Source organism: Rhamphochromis longiceps, linkage group LG17 (assembly GCF_057381845.1).
Source record: "Rhamphochromis longiceps isolate RC_006_pf linkage group LG17, R_longiceps_female_GT1.1, whole genome shotgun sequence".
Lineage (NCBI taxonomy): Eukaryota > Metazoa > Chordata > Actinopteri > Cichliformes > Cichlidae > Rhamphochromis > Rhamphochromis longiceps.
Genome location: NC_140573.1, coordinates 34,334,461 through 34,350,010, shown reverse-complemented (window position 1 = coordinate 34,350,010; position 15,550 = coordinate 34,334,461). Strand labels below are relative to the sequence as shown.

Genomic DNA, 15,550 nt, shown 5'->3' with positions numbered 1-15,550 from the left:
TACCTGCTGCTGATTATCTGGTTTACATGTGCTTTGCCAATAAGAAGCTACAAGGGCAGGCTAGTTGGAAAACAAGCAGGACAGCAGCCCTCGAGGCCTGGAGTTTGTCACCTGTGGTCTAAAGCATGTCCATACAGTGTAGACATGCTAGAGTGTAAAATATGACTGAGTGAGTGCAGCCTGTGTTCACTCTCTTGGTGCCCCAAGCTTTGAGGAGGCTTACTGCCTGGGAGAGGAAGCTATTTCAGTGTCTGGGAGTGTTGGTTTGGATGCTCAGATATGCCGGACAGCAGAGCAGTAAACAATTGATGGGAGGGCTCTGTAGAGCAGATACAGTGTTCATTGTATAGTTCTGTAAGTGGTAGGGCCACAGTGATCTTCTCTGCTGTCCTTATAATCCACCTGAGGGACTTTAAATCAGTTTTGTTGCAGTTCCCATACCACACAGTGATTTATAAGAATAAAATAAGGGCTTTATTATTGTTGAGGAAACCCTAATCCTGTCAAGAGTAAACATTTGCATTTACTTGAAATAAAATACTCTTTGTGGATAAGGATATGTGCTAATCTAAAGTTGCACAGAGACAGTGTTTTGTAGCCCTGCACCCTCATCCATTCACTACATAACCTGAATCACCACAACCACTCTACACTCCAACCATATTAAATGTTGTTTCACTCTCTCCTCTTTTCAGTAGCACAAAAGAAAATTAAAGAGAAAAGCTGGTCGGCCCCTGTGAGATTATTTTGTCCGTTTAGATTTGGGCACTTTTATCTGATGCCTTTGTGCAATTTGCCACAGGTCAGAGATTTTAAATGAATACAATGACTGCTTCTGTTTCTCTTTTTAATAGTATGATGTAGCAGCTCATTAGGCCAAATTGCAGTCTTTCAGGTGATGGCATTACAGCTGAATGAGGATCATTTTCCACTAATTAAAATCTTTTCATTTTGGGTTACCTTGTCTTCATGATCTTTTTTTCCGATATATATTCAAATATCCTTTCTAAATGGGTGTTGTCAGTATAACATGGCTCTGTAGTAACCTCATGTGAACACAGCTGGTATTAGCATTTTATTTTTAGCAAGGCAAATGTTTTCATGACAAATTTCTAGCTTGCTCTTTATAAGGCAGCTGCACCAGAATAGCCTTCAAGTCATACAGACTTAAGTTCAGCTTCTAAAGATTTCACTGAGACTGAACATCTGTGTCACACTCATATACTTGTGTTTATTTGTGTTTATTTGCATACATTTGTTTTTCTTTTGTGTATTATGTGACAAACAGCTGATTGATTGTTTCCTGGGATTTTTCTTTCATAGGTTCATCAGGTGATGACAGGCAGAGTGTTGCCATGAAGGATTTACTGGATGCTATCTATCCACGAGCCGATCGGCCAGATTACGTAGTCCGACTGGAGCCCATTCAGACCACCACAAAGGCTGTGTTTCAGTACCTCACCACAGAGGAGGAGCTTGCTCGGTTTCCATCACACACACCCAGGTCAGCACTGCGCTGATGGAGTAAGATGTACCACAACTTCTAAGATCATGTCTTTTCTTCATTTCTGATATATTTGTATTTCTTGCAGTGCCAGAGAGAGTCCAGTAAATTGGGAGGGCGAATCAATGGAAAGTGTGGAGAATAACCAGGCAAACCAGACAGCTGGACCAGAAAGCCACAACAGCCCAGGACACAACCAGGGACAGAGGAGATGGGAGCCTGAAGAGGAGGCTAAAGAGGAGCAGCCACCGCCTGAGGATGAGGGGTCCAACAGTGGGGTAGGTGTTGCAGAGAACAAAGACAAATCGTTGTCTTCTTTGTGATGCTGAGTAACTCAGTCTTATTTCTCTCACTCTCATTCAGGTTGAAGATGTGACAATCTCCTGTTGTCTTTGCGGTCAAGACTTCAACTCGCGCCGCAGCATCAGACGCCACTGCCGCAAAATGCACCAGACAAAACTCGAGGAACTCAGAAAGTTTACAGAGACACGCACAGTTCCTACGAGCTTGCTGTCCATGGTGAAAGGTATGCAATCTGTATTTGTGCTGGTAAATTGACTAGTAGTTTCTGTTGTGCTTTTCCTGTCCTGACAAATTATAATATCTAACAAAACTTACTTAAAATTGTGTCCTTTCCCACAATCCTCCTTGTTCTTTAAGAAAAAAGAAAAATAAATGGATCTTTGCATTACTGTAATATTAATAACTTGCTCCCTCTATTGTGTAACAGTATTTTGCATACCCTTACAATATTTGTAAAAGTTATTGACTTGTTTTTACAAAGAACTGACACTGAAAAGCTTCTTTTGGTTCCTCTGTTATTCACAAAGGGTCACCACATCAGATGGTATGCCCTTCCTGGAACAGCCCTGAAGGCATTTGTTTCACCTCCCAGTCTCTCAAACTGGGGATCTTTTGAGTGTTAGGTGAATGTAAACCTTCAAAAAATGTTCATGTCTTTAGCCTGATGAAGTAAAAGGCATTTATTACTCATTTAAACCTACCTCGAGTGCCTGGGCTTGAATTTTTTTAGATGTCATTTTTGGTAACATTGTTCTAAACATTCCACGTGAAGTATCGAATTGTGGTCATTTGCTATTATTCATTGTTCTTTGTGTTTACCTACCATGCTATAAAAAATTAGTTTTTTTAATGTTAAATGAAATTTTTACTTTTCCGCAGGAATTATCGTTCGCAATAATAACCCTTTTCATGACACCACAGGTCGGCCGAGGACACTCAGCACACCTACTGGAAAGTCATGTCCAGTGTGCCTCAAAACCTTCGCTACCAAAGCTAATGTGCGACGCCACTTTGATGAGGTGCATCGTGGTCTGCGAAGGGACACCATCACACCCAGCATAGCCTCACGTCCCGGCCAGCCCTTCTCACTGGAAGTCACGCCTCCCAGAAAGAGCAGCAATGCCTCGCCAACACGTGGCCACAGCTCCAAGTCCACCCCTGTGAACTCTAAAACATCATCTTCAAACCAAAACCAAGCCAAACCTCAGACTCAGCTCCCGGCCTCGACACAGGCAAACTCGGCATCATGCCGCTGCACGCTCTGCAAGAGGAATTACAGCTCACAGGTAGGGTTTGTTAATAAGTTGGTATTTTGTCGTCATGTAATTTGCTCCTTCAGAAAACAAACGTGAATTAATTTTTGAATTTCAATTGTGTGTTTCAGCTCATGTTGAAGAGGCACATGCGTATAGTCCACAAGATATACAGCATGAAAAGCAGCAAGTCTTCTAGTACAGCAACGTCCACCGCTGCAGCAGCCACTTCCAACAGCAGCAGCACTAACTTGTCTGTCAGCAACAATGTCAGGGTTAAGGAGGAAGCAGTGGAGCCCTCGGATGAAGAAGACGACGAGGACATTGTCAGCAGTCCAGCACCTTCTCCTAGTGACAGCACTGGCACAGCTAAAGGAGTTTCTGTGGCACACAATGCCACGAAGGTGAAGGAGGAAGAGGCCCCGTCAAGCCCAAAAATGACATCATTATCATCATCATCCTCCCGTGGGGGAAACGCGTGTAGTGGCAGCATGGCCACCAAAATGACGAAACTGTCAGTGGGCTTTGACTTTAAGCAGCTCTTCTGCAAGCTGTGCAAACGACAGTTCAGCTCACGTCAGAACTTAACAAAACACATTGAGCTGCACACAGACGGCAACGACATCTTCATTAAGTTCTACCGCTGCCCTCTCTGTCGCTACGAGTCGCGTCGCAAGCGCGACGTCTTGCGTCACGTGACCGTAGTTCACAAGAAGTCATCCACGTACCTCGCCAAGATCATGCCCAAACTGGAGAGTAGGGCAGTGAAGAGGCTAGCAGAGGTAGTCCTCAACAATTCGAACAAGAGGACAGGCAGCAGCGTCAAAGAGGAAGTGAACGGACGTCACGCTTCGTCGTCTTCCTCCCCCTCACCTCCCGTCACCCGTAAGCAAGAGTGCTCCACAACTGGCCCAACAGCCTCTTCAGCCTCCTCTTCCTCTGCCCCACCTCCAGCCCCCGTCACTCGTAAACAACAGGAGCTGTCGTCGACAGTCTTCACCCCGTCCCCTCCCGTCACCCGTAAGCAAGAGAGACAGCAGACCCATCAGCACCACCCCATCAGCCCCCCGCTGACCCGCCGCAGCGAAAAACACACACACCAACGCAACAACTCCTCCTCCTCCACCAACACCAACACCACCACCTCTTCCTCACCCAGCAACCAAACCCCACACACGCGGCGACATGACGCCCAGTCAGAGAGCAGCACGGGGACATCGTCCACTGAAGTCAGAGTGACAAAGAATTTCTCCCTTCACGCTTGTGACCAGTGTGGACGGGCCTTTGCTAAGAAGGTATGACTGACACGAATTCTCCCTGTGAGAATAGGCAGATACTGACAAAGACCAAATAACCTTTGTTTATACCACAGAAAGTCTTACAGAGGTTAAAAATGTCAACAGTTTTAAAGAGTGCTCTGACCGAGACAGGAAGTAGCACAAATTTGCATTTAAATGAGTCACCTTGGACTCTCTGCAGTTTTCTGGTATATAAGCAAAATGATTAATTGATTAATCAAAGTCATCCATAGATTAAGCATTCATCCGTATGCTATTTTTCCTGCAACCACAACATTAAAACACATTTGGCCAGTAGTGACTTCATAAAATGAAAATAAACCACTAGCATACATCTGCATAACATTTGAATGTATTTGTGAATGATTTTCCTCAGTTGTACCTGGAGTCACATAAGCGAAGCCATCGTAACGCAACGACAGCAGCAGCCAGCAGGAGGAAAGGAGTCAGCACCCGCTCCAAATCCCTGGTCTGGTGAAAAACAGTGTAAGAACACAGAGTTTCCCTCCAGTGCAGCGAGTCCGCTGCTTCATCGCTGCCTCGTTCTCACCCTGCCAGTTTGTCTTTTTGTTTTTTTGTCTCCCTCTCTGTTTCCTGATGTGTGTGCCAAAACTGCAAAAAGACAAGCTCCTGCAAGATGCATTTATACCTGAGCAAATCTATAAATGTGTTTGAGATGGGCCAGTTTCCTTTGTGGCAGGAAATGTGTGTTTATTTGTTAGTCTTGAAGACCACTCCCTGGGCAGAGATGAGAAATCCCAATCAGCCTCCTCCTCCTTCTCCTCCTTTAATTAACTGCTTGGCATGATTTACCAGCTGTTTCCTGCATGCTCACTCTCACTTACTTCTCTGTGTATCACTCTGCTCATTAGAAGTCTTTTTTCTTACCTCCTGCTTCTCCCTTGATTCTTCGTTTAACTCATTCTGATCATTTTTTTACCCTCACTTTTACATTGCTCTCTGTCTCCACACAGACCCCCTGGAATAAAGGGTTAGCGAGCCACTAACGATGACAAACTGGAAAAATAATAGGCAGATGGAGCAAGCACAGGAAAAAGATGATGGAAATGTGAAGGAAACAAACAAAAAAGGAACAACGGAGCCCGATGGAGGAGTGAAGTACAAACAGTTTTATGTTCCACATTTGCTTAAGAACCAAATATATTGTTGGAATCTCACATTCATGTATAATTTCATGATGAAGCCAGCCAGCATGCTGGATGGTGGCGCTGCTATCTACACAGAGACTCACTACTGGTATATATATTCTCTATTTACCTACTACAAGATGTGAATATGGATCCATATGCAGATGACTAGTTTGTACTGCTTTGCTCCTGTAAACGGCCTTTAGTAAAAGGATGAAGTTAATCTATGTGTGTGTGTGTGTGTGTGTGTGTGTGTGTGTGTGTGTGTGTGTGTGTGTGTGTGTGTGTGTAAGAGAGGGAGGGAAATCAGACCTGGATTGTGGTCTCTGCAAAAAACAGACTGAGAGATAAAGCTAAATTAACCCTACACAAAATGAACCTATATCCTTACAGCAGCATTTCATTAATTTATGACTTATATGTATGTCCATATCTTAAATTGGGTGTGATGCAGACCTATTATATTCAGCTGGTTCATCTGCTTTCCCCCCTCTTACTTGATTCCTGTGTTGATTGGACCACTTTTGTGCCCTGCTGTCTTTCCAGGAAGAGAAACTGTAGCCAAAGTGTTTGATGCTCGCCTTAGAATTGAATAGTCTCTATTTTGTCACGTACATTGTCCCAGAAATTTAAACTTGTCGGATTTAGTCAGCTCTAAAGTGACCAACAAGTTCAGATGTTATGAATTACAGGGTACAGCCAAAGAAAAGGAAATACCAGAGTGGATTTTTAAGTTTTCTTTAAAGATTTAAAAAACAAAATGTGTGCGTGCTTCTTCTAATATCACTTCAATCAGTTTCATGTGGTAATCACTGTTTTTTCTGCCTTATCTACTTGGTGTGATTGCATGTTTGTAAAGGGTGTTTCCTTTACCATGACAGTACCCTGTACCACCAGGTTATCCTTCCAGAGAACGTTTTTGTACTCTGGAAGGAATCTTTCACTTTATAGAAATGAATCAAATTCCCACTTATAAAAGTCTGAAACAACACGTGGTACAGCAGGGGAAACATTTGGACTATCAAACTGACACCCTGCATGCTAAATTACAGCGAGAAGGAACTGAACAGCACATTATGTGGAGTAATGTGTGCTTGAATGTTTGCAGGATGTGACAGGTCACCAACAGCCATACTGCCTTAAACTGTTAACTGGAAGACATTATTTTCTTACCACTGTCATCTTGCTGATTCTTCCTTTAGTTACTGTACTTTCCATCACAGGTCCTGGTAGATGTGTCTCAACCTCAGTGCCTAAAGCTGGATTTGTGGCTTTCTTATTATTCAAACCTGCCATGCGTGCTGCATGGCAGGTTTGAATAATAAGAAAGCCACAAATCCAGAAAGCAAAACTATTAAATTCCCCTTATTTAACAATTGGCATTAAGTATTTTGTTACATCCACTTAAACATGCAGGGGCATGAACTTTTCTTTCCCTTCTTACCTGTAAGATTGTTTTTTGTTGTTGTTTTTTTTTTTTTTACCAAGTACTGTATGAATTCCATTCAAAATATGATTTCCTGTACCCAAACTTGAGAGGGATGGAAGGGTTGGGGTTTACTTGTTTGCTAACAGCTCCTGATGGTAGTCTTTGAGCCACTGGCACATAAGAGTTGGAAAGAAAGGATCAAGGAAGACCAAAAGCAGATATGTCTTACTGTTCAAACAGAAAGCCATGAAATGGAACAAAACCTGAAAAAAAGGAAAGACCAAACTTTATTTTTATAACCCAAAATGCTAGAGCAGCGAGGTCTTGACAGTGTGTATATATCGATCCATCCTGCACGGATGGTATAAATAATAGTTCTAATAGTCAAAATAGTTACTCACTTGTGTTGGTTGGCCATATGCTTTTAACACGTCTGACTAGTTACAACTCTGTAATTGTTTATTGCTGAGGCAAGCTTGCATTGTTCCACCATTAGTTCTTTTCTTTTTCTTTTCTTTTTTTAAAATCTTACACTGTTTGAAGGAGGAGATTTTGTTGTTGAAATGTGTCCAGAAGAGAGCAGGAATGAAACCTCAAGAGACTTTTAGATTATTATTATTATTTTTTAATTTTGACATTTCTTTAATCATAAGTTGTAATGTTATTAAGCTCACCTTCTAGAGCATTTGACAAGCGTTAGAAAAGCCTTTCAGTGACAAGAATGTTGAAACCAACCACTTAAATAAAACTATACTGCTTTAAACCTCAGTAGGTTGTTGTGTGGCTTTGTCTTTTTCTCTCTCTTTGAAGTGTGAGTCACCTACTTCAATCAGTCTTGTTTGTTTACAACGTTTGCAGATTTCATTTGGTTTTTCAAGAATTATGTCTTTGGAGACTTGGCTTTTTTTCCCAGCTTTCCATTTTCCCCGCCCAACTTTGCTGAAATGCATCTTTTTATTTTTTAATGCCACTGAGTTGTGGTGGTGACAGTAAGAGACATTTTATTGAGTGCAGGAAATATTATTCAAAGATATGAACACATATCTATTCGTAAGTACAGTCAAAGCCTGATATCAGTAGGTCCATAGACAGTGAGCCACACCGTTACACTGGGTAATAATTTCAATCTCTGCAAACAACATTGTCAGATATGCTCACTGGCCATTTTATTAGGTACACCGTATTAAGCTGCTCATTAACACAAACATATAATTAACCAATCACATGGCAGTAGGTCAATGCTGCTGCTACTAGCAGTGTCTGCCTGTCAAGACAAATTGTTGAACATCAAACTGAGCAGCATAATGAGGAAGAAAAGCGATTTGGGAGACTTTGTTGTGTGGCTGTTGGTGCCAGATGGACTCTTCTTTCTGCTGATCCACACAACCATCTCTAGGGTCTACAGGTAAGAGGAGGATGGTTCCTGTCGTTGAAGCAAAGGTATGCAGAAGAGCATCTCTGAACACAGATGTCAGTGGTTGAAGAGCTGATGAGCTACAGCAGCAGCCACTCCTGTCAGCTAAGAACAGGAAACTGGACAATAGAAGATACTGTCATACCTGGATATTGTTGCTAACCCCTTAAAAGTCCAGCCACCCATCTTCTGGTGGTCCATTCTAGCAGGATAACCATGCCACAAAGCTCAAATCATCTCAAACTTTTCTTAAACGTGAAACCAATAAGTTCACTGTAGTCAAATTAATGCTACAGTCACCAGAACTCAATCCAATAGAGCAAATTTACAGCAACCGTGTGATGATATCATGTCAATATGGACCAGAATCTTGGAGGACTGTCTCCAGCATCTTGTTGAGTCTCAGGCATGCATAATTAAAGCAGTTCTAAAAACACAAGGTCCAACCATGTACTAGCAAAGTCTAATTAAAGAAGTAGGTGTATAAGTCATGTATCTGGTGGAAATACTCGACTACCTTTAAAATTGCCCGATACAAATCTGTCACTTACTCCAATTTCAGTAGACCTATCTAGAAATGAAAGTTCTTTTGTATAAGTACTTATTACAGCTGTTTGTACCATAATAACATTAAAAAAGAACAAATGTAACGTTTTTGAAGAAGATTTCGAAAATCAACTGAAAGGAATTTGGCACGTGAAGAGTTTAGTCATCACTGTCACAGGACCTACTTCAAAGTTGACGTCCTGAGCTCAGGGGACCTGAAAACAAACAAACAAGCTAACTTATGTACAGAGGTATAAAATGAAAGGAGATGGAACAAAATGAACCCATTACTAGTGTAGACATGAAGGTTACACTTTAACTTGAAAGCTCATTTTAGTACACTTCTTATATTGGCCAATTGAGTCCATAGAATTAAAGCTCATGTACATATTTATAAAAAGAAAAACTTCAAAACTGTTTTATTCAACTCCTGCCATGACTTTTTTCTTTTTATCTTTCTTTCTTTCCTTTCTTTTAATTTTCTTTAGGAATTTGATAACGCTCACCTGCCCCTTTCCTGTTGCAATTACAAGACATCCACCGCTAGATGGTGCCATTGCTCCGCGTCTATGCACCTCCCTCCGAATCGGAAAAGCCACAAATTGGACGTGTTGCGCACATCTTACACGCTGTCACATGAGGGAACACCCGGGTCTGTTTCAATTGCCTGGTTTCTGACTCCACACAGCTTATCAAATTGTTATTACACAGCAGATGGGATGCGGTTCATTTGTTTAATTCCATTCACCACAAAGAACCATGGCGCTATGATTGTACAAAGAGGAAGAGGAGGGGTGTGTGGAAGGGGGAATCAATGGGCGCAGTAAAAAAAAACCAAACAAAAAACGGACTGAAGTTGAAGCAATTAAGAGTGTGGCACAACCGCCTGAGCATATTCTGATGACTTATTAACGTGTTCTAATAACCAACGCCTTCCACTGTGGAAACAATCGATCCGATTGACTGGTAATAAACTTGATTGAATGGGTGGATTCTGCTGGACGACAGTGGCGCAATTAGAGGATGATTTGGTGCAGGCGGCAGATGCAGACCCGACGCCTCCAATACATACATATGTTTCACGTAGAGCTGGGGGACAGGGGGGTTCGCGCTTCGTGTGGCAGCTTCGTGTCGTGCGCTGTCCTTTTCAGCACCGACAACCTGGAGAAGGGGGGGTGTTGGTGGTGTTAGTGTGCGCGCGCGTACGCGGAGCAGCGCGAGCGGACTTCACGGGAAGGGTTTATGAGCAAAGTGCGGAGAGCTTAGAGAAGGAGCGGATAACAATCAGGTGGGTTTTAACAGCGTTATTGAGCGTTACTGACGAGAGTCCGCGCATGATGAATTCCTGCACTCTGTCCCCCCCTTCATCACCCTCTCCTCTCCCTCGCTCTCTTTCTCCCTCTCTCCACACCTCTCTGTCTGAGATTCATTCCTGGGCATCGACTTCATTACAGGCAGCCTCCCTCTATTGTCTCCATTAACAAGTGCGGAGTTAATAGTTGATTTTGAGCCCCTAAATCAGCTCTGTTGGTCACGACAGAACACTTTCTTTTCTTTTTTCTTTTTTTCCTTGTTTTTGGTCTTGTGTGGCAGCTGCACAGATCTGCTCCTTTCTCCAGTCATCGCCATGAGGATTGTCTAAATTGTCTTCAAATTCCTTTTGCTGTTGTGGAACAAAGAGATTTTTACTTCAGGATATACAGATATATATATTGATTGTGTGTGTGCGTGTGTGAGGGTGGAGGTGAAACTGCTGAGTTTCGCAAGGAAGTTGCTTTAGACGGACAGGGACCCCACGGAGCCTGCGGGGGAGGCTGGAGCCGGAGCATCACCGCTCGCACACTGGCGGATGATTTGATTTTCCTCATTTCCGAGGTATCTAAACACGCAGATTCTTTTCTCCACGTTACCAAATGCGCTGATCTCTTTTGCATTTCTCAGCGAGGGTGTGTGTGTGTGTTTCCCACCTTTCCCTCTCTCTCTCTCTCTCTCTCTCTAACACACATTCCTTTGCTGAATGGTTTTGACCAGTCTGTGTTATTCATTGTCTCAGTTTCACTGCTTCTTACTTTTTGCGGGATTTTATTGTTTTATGCATTTTTTTATTCTCTCTCTCTGTCGTGGATTTCCCCACGGTGGTGGCTGGGTGAGTACATGCTCTAACAGCACCCGTTCAAAGGTGTGTTTTACTCAGGATTCCGTGGATGTGTGATAGGGGAAAAAATAGAGACATGATATAATGAGCATGAATTTTGCTCCTCCAGATATCATTGCACGGGTGTTTCTCTGCTTTCACTGAGGATGGCAGTGTCTTAATTAGGCTGCAATCAGAATACCACCACTGCTGTACCGAATGAAGCCCAAAGGGCTGCATAATGAGCACACACACCCCTAGACTTTGATCTCGCACAGTCTTATTTTTGAACCTGTGAGCTCTGCGTTATCTTCTGACACATGACTTAATCACATCAGAAGCATGTGTGTGTGTGTGTGTTTTAAAGGGATGCGTAAGCTTTTTTCTGCGTGCCCCACTGATGTGTGCTGAGACTGGAAACAATCAAAAAGGCTTTAAAGGACTAAGAAAAGTCTTTTTCCCTCTGGAGGTAACATTCAGGGGTAACGTGAACTATGTTTGGAGTGTTTGGAGAAGAGACCAGGAGAAAAAAAATATACAATCAAGTTCAGCCACGTTTCATTTATTCATCTACAGCCTTGGTTAGGGTTATAACAGGTTGAACGGAAGTCGGATCCAAAGATTTGTGTGAGGGTGTGTGTGTTTTGAGGGAATCACCACTTTTTTTTTTAGTGCAGCGGTGGCCTATGAAACAGCTAAAATAGAAAAAAATAAATAAAATAAAGTGACAGCGAGAGAAGGGAGGAATAAAACGAGGCATGTATGTGAGAAGATGAAGGAGGGGGTGGCGAAGAACACCTACTTAAGGGGAAGGTGGAGGGGGGGGGGGGGGGGGAGAGGAGGATAGGGGAGAGGACAGGGCAGCAGAAAAGCTATCACTTTCTGAAAAGAGCAGTGGACTCTCAAGAGAGATGGAGACGGCCTGTAGAAGGTGATGCGATGCAGCAGCGAGGCAGACAAGACGGTGGCAGAGAGGCAGAGCGTGGCAGGGAATAAAGAGAGAGAGAGAGAGAAATGGAGGGAGGAGGAGAAGGAAGAATCTGGAAAAAAAGTGAGTGAAGAACCCCCCCAAACCTCCCTACTTGACTACACAACCAGAAGTGGGCAACAGGCTCATAGACAGCCTGCCATGGGTGTGAATTAAAAAGAGTGATGAGCCAGCTGCAGCCTTTCGGAGGGTGGGGGGGTTTAACACTCTTCATCGTTGAGCACATAAGCGTCACATCAGCGGGAGCCTCATTCTTCGGGATTTCTTCTGCCTCCTTCTAGGCTGCCACATGGGAGAAGAGAGAAAAAAAGCAGATGTTTGAGCCTTCACAGAGTGTGACAGAGGCTCCGATTGGAAAGCCAAATAGCGATAGCCAAACTGGTTAAGATCAGCATAAGCTCAGGTGTGTAGGGCTGCTTCATGAGCGTGCAGACAAAGGATGTCTTTTCACCTCTTAAACTTGATAATCCTCAGAGGGCGTGAGTGTAAATGAGACAGGAAACTTTTAATAACCTCGGGGCCTCAGCTCAGTCACGAGACATTCGCACGTTGCCCTGATCTGTGTTTTTTTTTTTTTTAGTGCCCCACTTGAGACGTTTGCATGTAGTTACATCTTGAACCAGTGTAGCTGTTTTTTTTAAATCATAAATGCCCCCTTTCTGGTTTTAAAAATATTCATGCGGTTTGCTCCCTGTTCGGGAATATGAGATGCCTGCCAAGTGCTAAGAGCTGCAAGGATGAACTTAAAAAAGAAGAAGCAAAAAACAGGCAAAAGGATTGACAGAAAGCTGTACCACAGTTTAATGGACCCCATTGGAATATACTAAGACGTAGACTTGAGCTGGCTATAATCTAGTGCGGCTTAATGACTGGGGGGCCCCGGGCCTCAATTTAAACCCATTCTCTGCTTGAATTCAAGGCGAAAAGTGTCGAACACACAATGTTGCAGGGAGAACACTGTTAGATGAATCAGAACTGGATAACCTATATAAAGCAGGGTTTTTAATCGTAGCGGGGGCTTGGCCGTATGAGTGGCTTTGACCTAATTCCATTTAGAGTGAAGAGAAACTGATGAATTAATTGGGACAGAATCGAATTATAAATGGATTCTTCAAGAGTGCACCTCACGCTGGGATGAGATCTGAGTCCAGAACTTGTTAGGGCCTCCCGTGGGGGAAATCAAACAGGTCTGCAGAATGGTTCAGAAGTCTTTAAATGATGCTTGGCTTTCATTACAGGAAGGCTATGCTGTTGTTTTATGGGGAGACGGTGAGAAATCTTTTTTTGAAAACTGCTCTGGGATTTGATTAATGGGCCAGCAGACATATACAGTTCAAGATTATGAGTACTGTAGCCAACTCCTAAGGAGTGCTGGACATTTCAGTATTGGGTAGTGCAAATGTTTAACCCTGGAGAACCCATGGGGTCAAATTTGACCCCATGGGTTCTCCAGGGTTAAGTTAAACTAATGCATTTAGCGTTTAGGGCTATTTTACATAATAAATGGTCAGGATTGAAAATGGGCCAATCTCCTCTTGTGGTAGGTAAAAAACAAAACCCATAAAAATGATGCACGGTTGAGCATATGCAAATAAAGCAGGGATGTCAAAGTGACCACATACTGGCAAACAGGCAAATTCGTTCTATACAATATAGTTGCAGCTTTCACAGCTATAAACTATCGTTGCAAAAAGAAGAAACTGCAAATCTATAGTCATTTAATATGAAAAACTCTTACAGGATGATATAGGCAAGGCTGTAATGACTCACTGAAGCGGACCCAGTGCTGGTGTAGGTGGTACCTTCAGGTCCAGTATTGTCTAGGTTATCACATATGTGCTGTTTATTCCAGGCTTTAACGCTTGAAAAAGGAAAGGAAAGATTGAGCATGTTTTAAAATATGAATTCTCACGCATCTGTTATTTTCTCTAGGAAATGTTTATGTTTATTTACCTTCACAGTACGACTCACACGTGCATACACTAAATATAAAGCGACAGCCAGCAGCCAGTTAGTTCAATTTACTGTAAAGATTGGAAACAGGGGGAAATGGCTAGCCTGTTGCATAGTCATAATCATTTGCGTAAGCTGTGGGTGGAAAATATCTTGGCAACTTCTTAGTGTTTCCACTCGTTCTCAGTCTTGATATAGTCTGCTGGCTTCTGTTTAATGACCAGACATGACCTCACCTGACTCTTTGTTAGAAAATGAGTAAGCCGTTCCTCCTGAAGTCTTCCTTTAACATTAGGATACAACTCAGTAGTTTACTTGTGCTGAGACACTATTCTCTAAGGGAAGAAGATAAGGATGAAAAGAACTATGCGGCCAATTAACGGGCTTGTGTGTGTGAAATAGGCCACCTCAAAAGAAACGCTTGTGTGTATTTGGGTAAGCAGGACAACTATAATAAAGAATGACGTTTTAGAGTGATGGCCTAAATGTGTGCAAATGATGTAATAAGATTTACACTCGCTGGTCACTTCATTATGTACACCTTGCTAGTACAAAGATGGACCCCTCCCCTTTTGTTTTCAGAGCTGCCTTCATTTTTCCTGATGTCGATTCATTGAGGTGCTGGAAACATTGCTCAGAAGTTTTTATGAACATGATATGGTCAGCAACAACACAGGCAGACTTTGGTATTTCAACAATACAAAGAAAATATCCTGCATCACACCAGCGTGATCCACTGACACAAGGCAGGATGGATGAATGCTTTCATGTTGTTTACGCCAAACTCTGATGCTACCATTCAAATTTTGCAAGAGAAATCAAGACAGTCAGACAAAGAAAGTTTTAGTGAGCTCATGCAAACTGAAGCCTCAGTTTCATGTTCTTAGATGGCAGAAGTGGCACCCGGTGTGGTCTTCTGCTGCTGCAGATTTGAAGTGTTGTGCGTTCAGAGATGCTCTGCTGCATACCACTGTTGTCACACTACATTTTTCATTAATACAGTAATGTAACATGTTACTGTACTAAGTTCATTAATTATATTACATTGACAATTATGTCCATACATAACTCATACAACGGTTCTTCAGTCCACTAAAACGGTTCTTTTAAAGGGGCGGACTAAAAAAAAAAGCATCTTTTTTCTTCCAGCTGCTCCAGTCAGCGATTTCATGTTCTGTGCAGAAAATGTTGGATTGGTCTGCAACTTTTGAGGAGTGGAAGAGTGAACACTGCTTTCATTTTATTTTACAAAAGGATAATAGTGCAAAATGTAAACAGACAGGACAGAAACAGCAGCATTATCTGGCTAACACAACTTCGGCTTTTTGCAAGAATCTGCACAGACAGTATGCTAAGGCAATGCCAGCAAAGAATCCAGAGTATGTGCTGACCCCAATAAGCTGCCGGCACCTGAACTTTAACAGGTGACACAGGCAGGCAATTTTTTTAAATTAAAATTCAGTAATTCACTTACTTTTTTCAGTAATAAGTGATCTGTTGCCTTGTTATCAGCTCAGAGCAGTCTGGCCAAGCTCCTCTCACCCTTGAACAAGTTATTTTTCTGTCTTTTCTTTTTTTTT

General features: G+C 42.6%; 2 protein-coding genes across 9 annotated transcripts in view; both read left to right on the top strand.

Moving 5' to 3' along the window:
* znf800b (zinc finger protein 800b) overlaps positions 1-5,901 on the top strand; it is a 28,751-nt gene extending 22,850 nt beyond the window's left edge. For all 8 annotated transcript variants that reach the window (XM_085386587.1, XM_085386584.1, XM_085386586.1 and 5 more), the window contains 7 exons: positions 1,324-1,504; positions 1,593-1,782; positions 1,868-2,030; positions 2,729-3,093; positions 3,192-4,355; positions 4,735-4,844; positions 5,333-5,901. In XM_085386587.1, coding sequence (XP_085242713.1) covers positions 1,324-1,504; positions 1,593-1,782; positions 1,868-2,030; positions 2,729-3,093; positions 3,192-4,355; positions 4,735-4,836 — 2,165 coding nt within the window. In that variant the 3' untranslated portion in view covers positions 4,837-4,844; positions 5,333-5,901. The remainder of the gene's footprint in view (positions 1-1,323; positions 1,505-1,592; positions 1,783-1,867; positions 2,031-2,728; positions 3,094-3,191; positions 4,356-4,734; positions 4,845-5,332) is intronic.
* Positions 5,902-10,368: 4,467 nt separating this feature from the next.
* Positions 10,369-15,550, top strand: part of grm8a (glutamate receptor, metabotropic 8a) — a 307,806-nt gene continuing 302,624 nt past the window's right edge. Inside the window, exon 1 of the mRNA XM_085386123.1 lies at positions 10,369-10,770. The gene's annotated coding sequence lies outside the window, so the exon portion shown is untranslated. The remainder of the gene's footprint in view (positions 10,771-15,550) is intronic.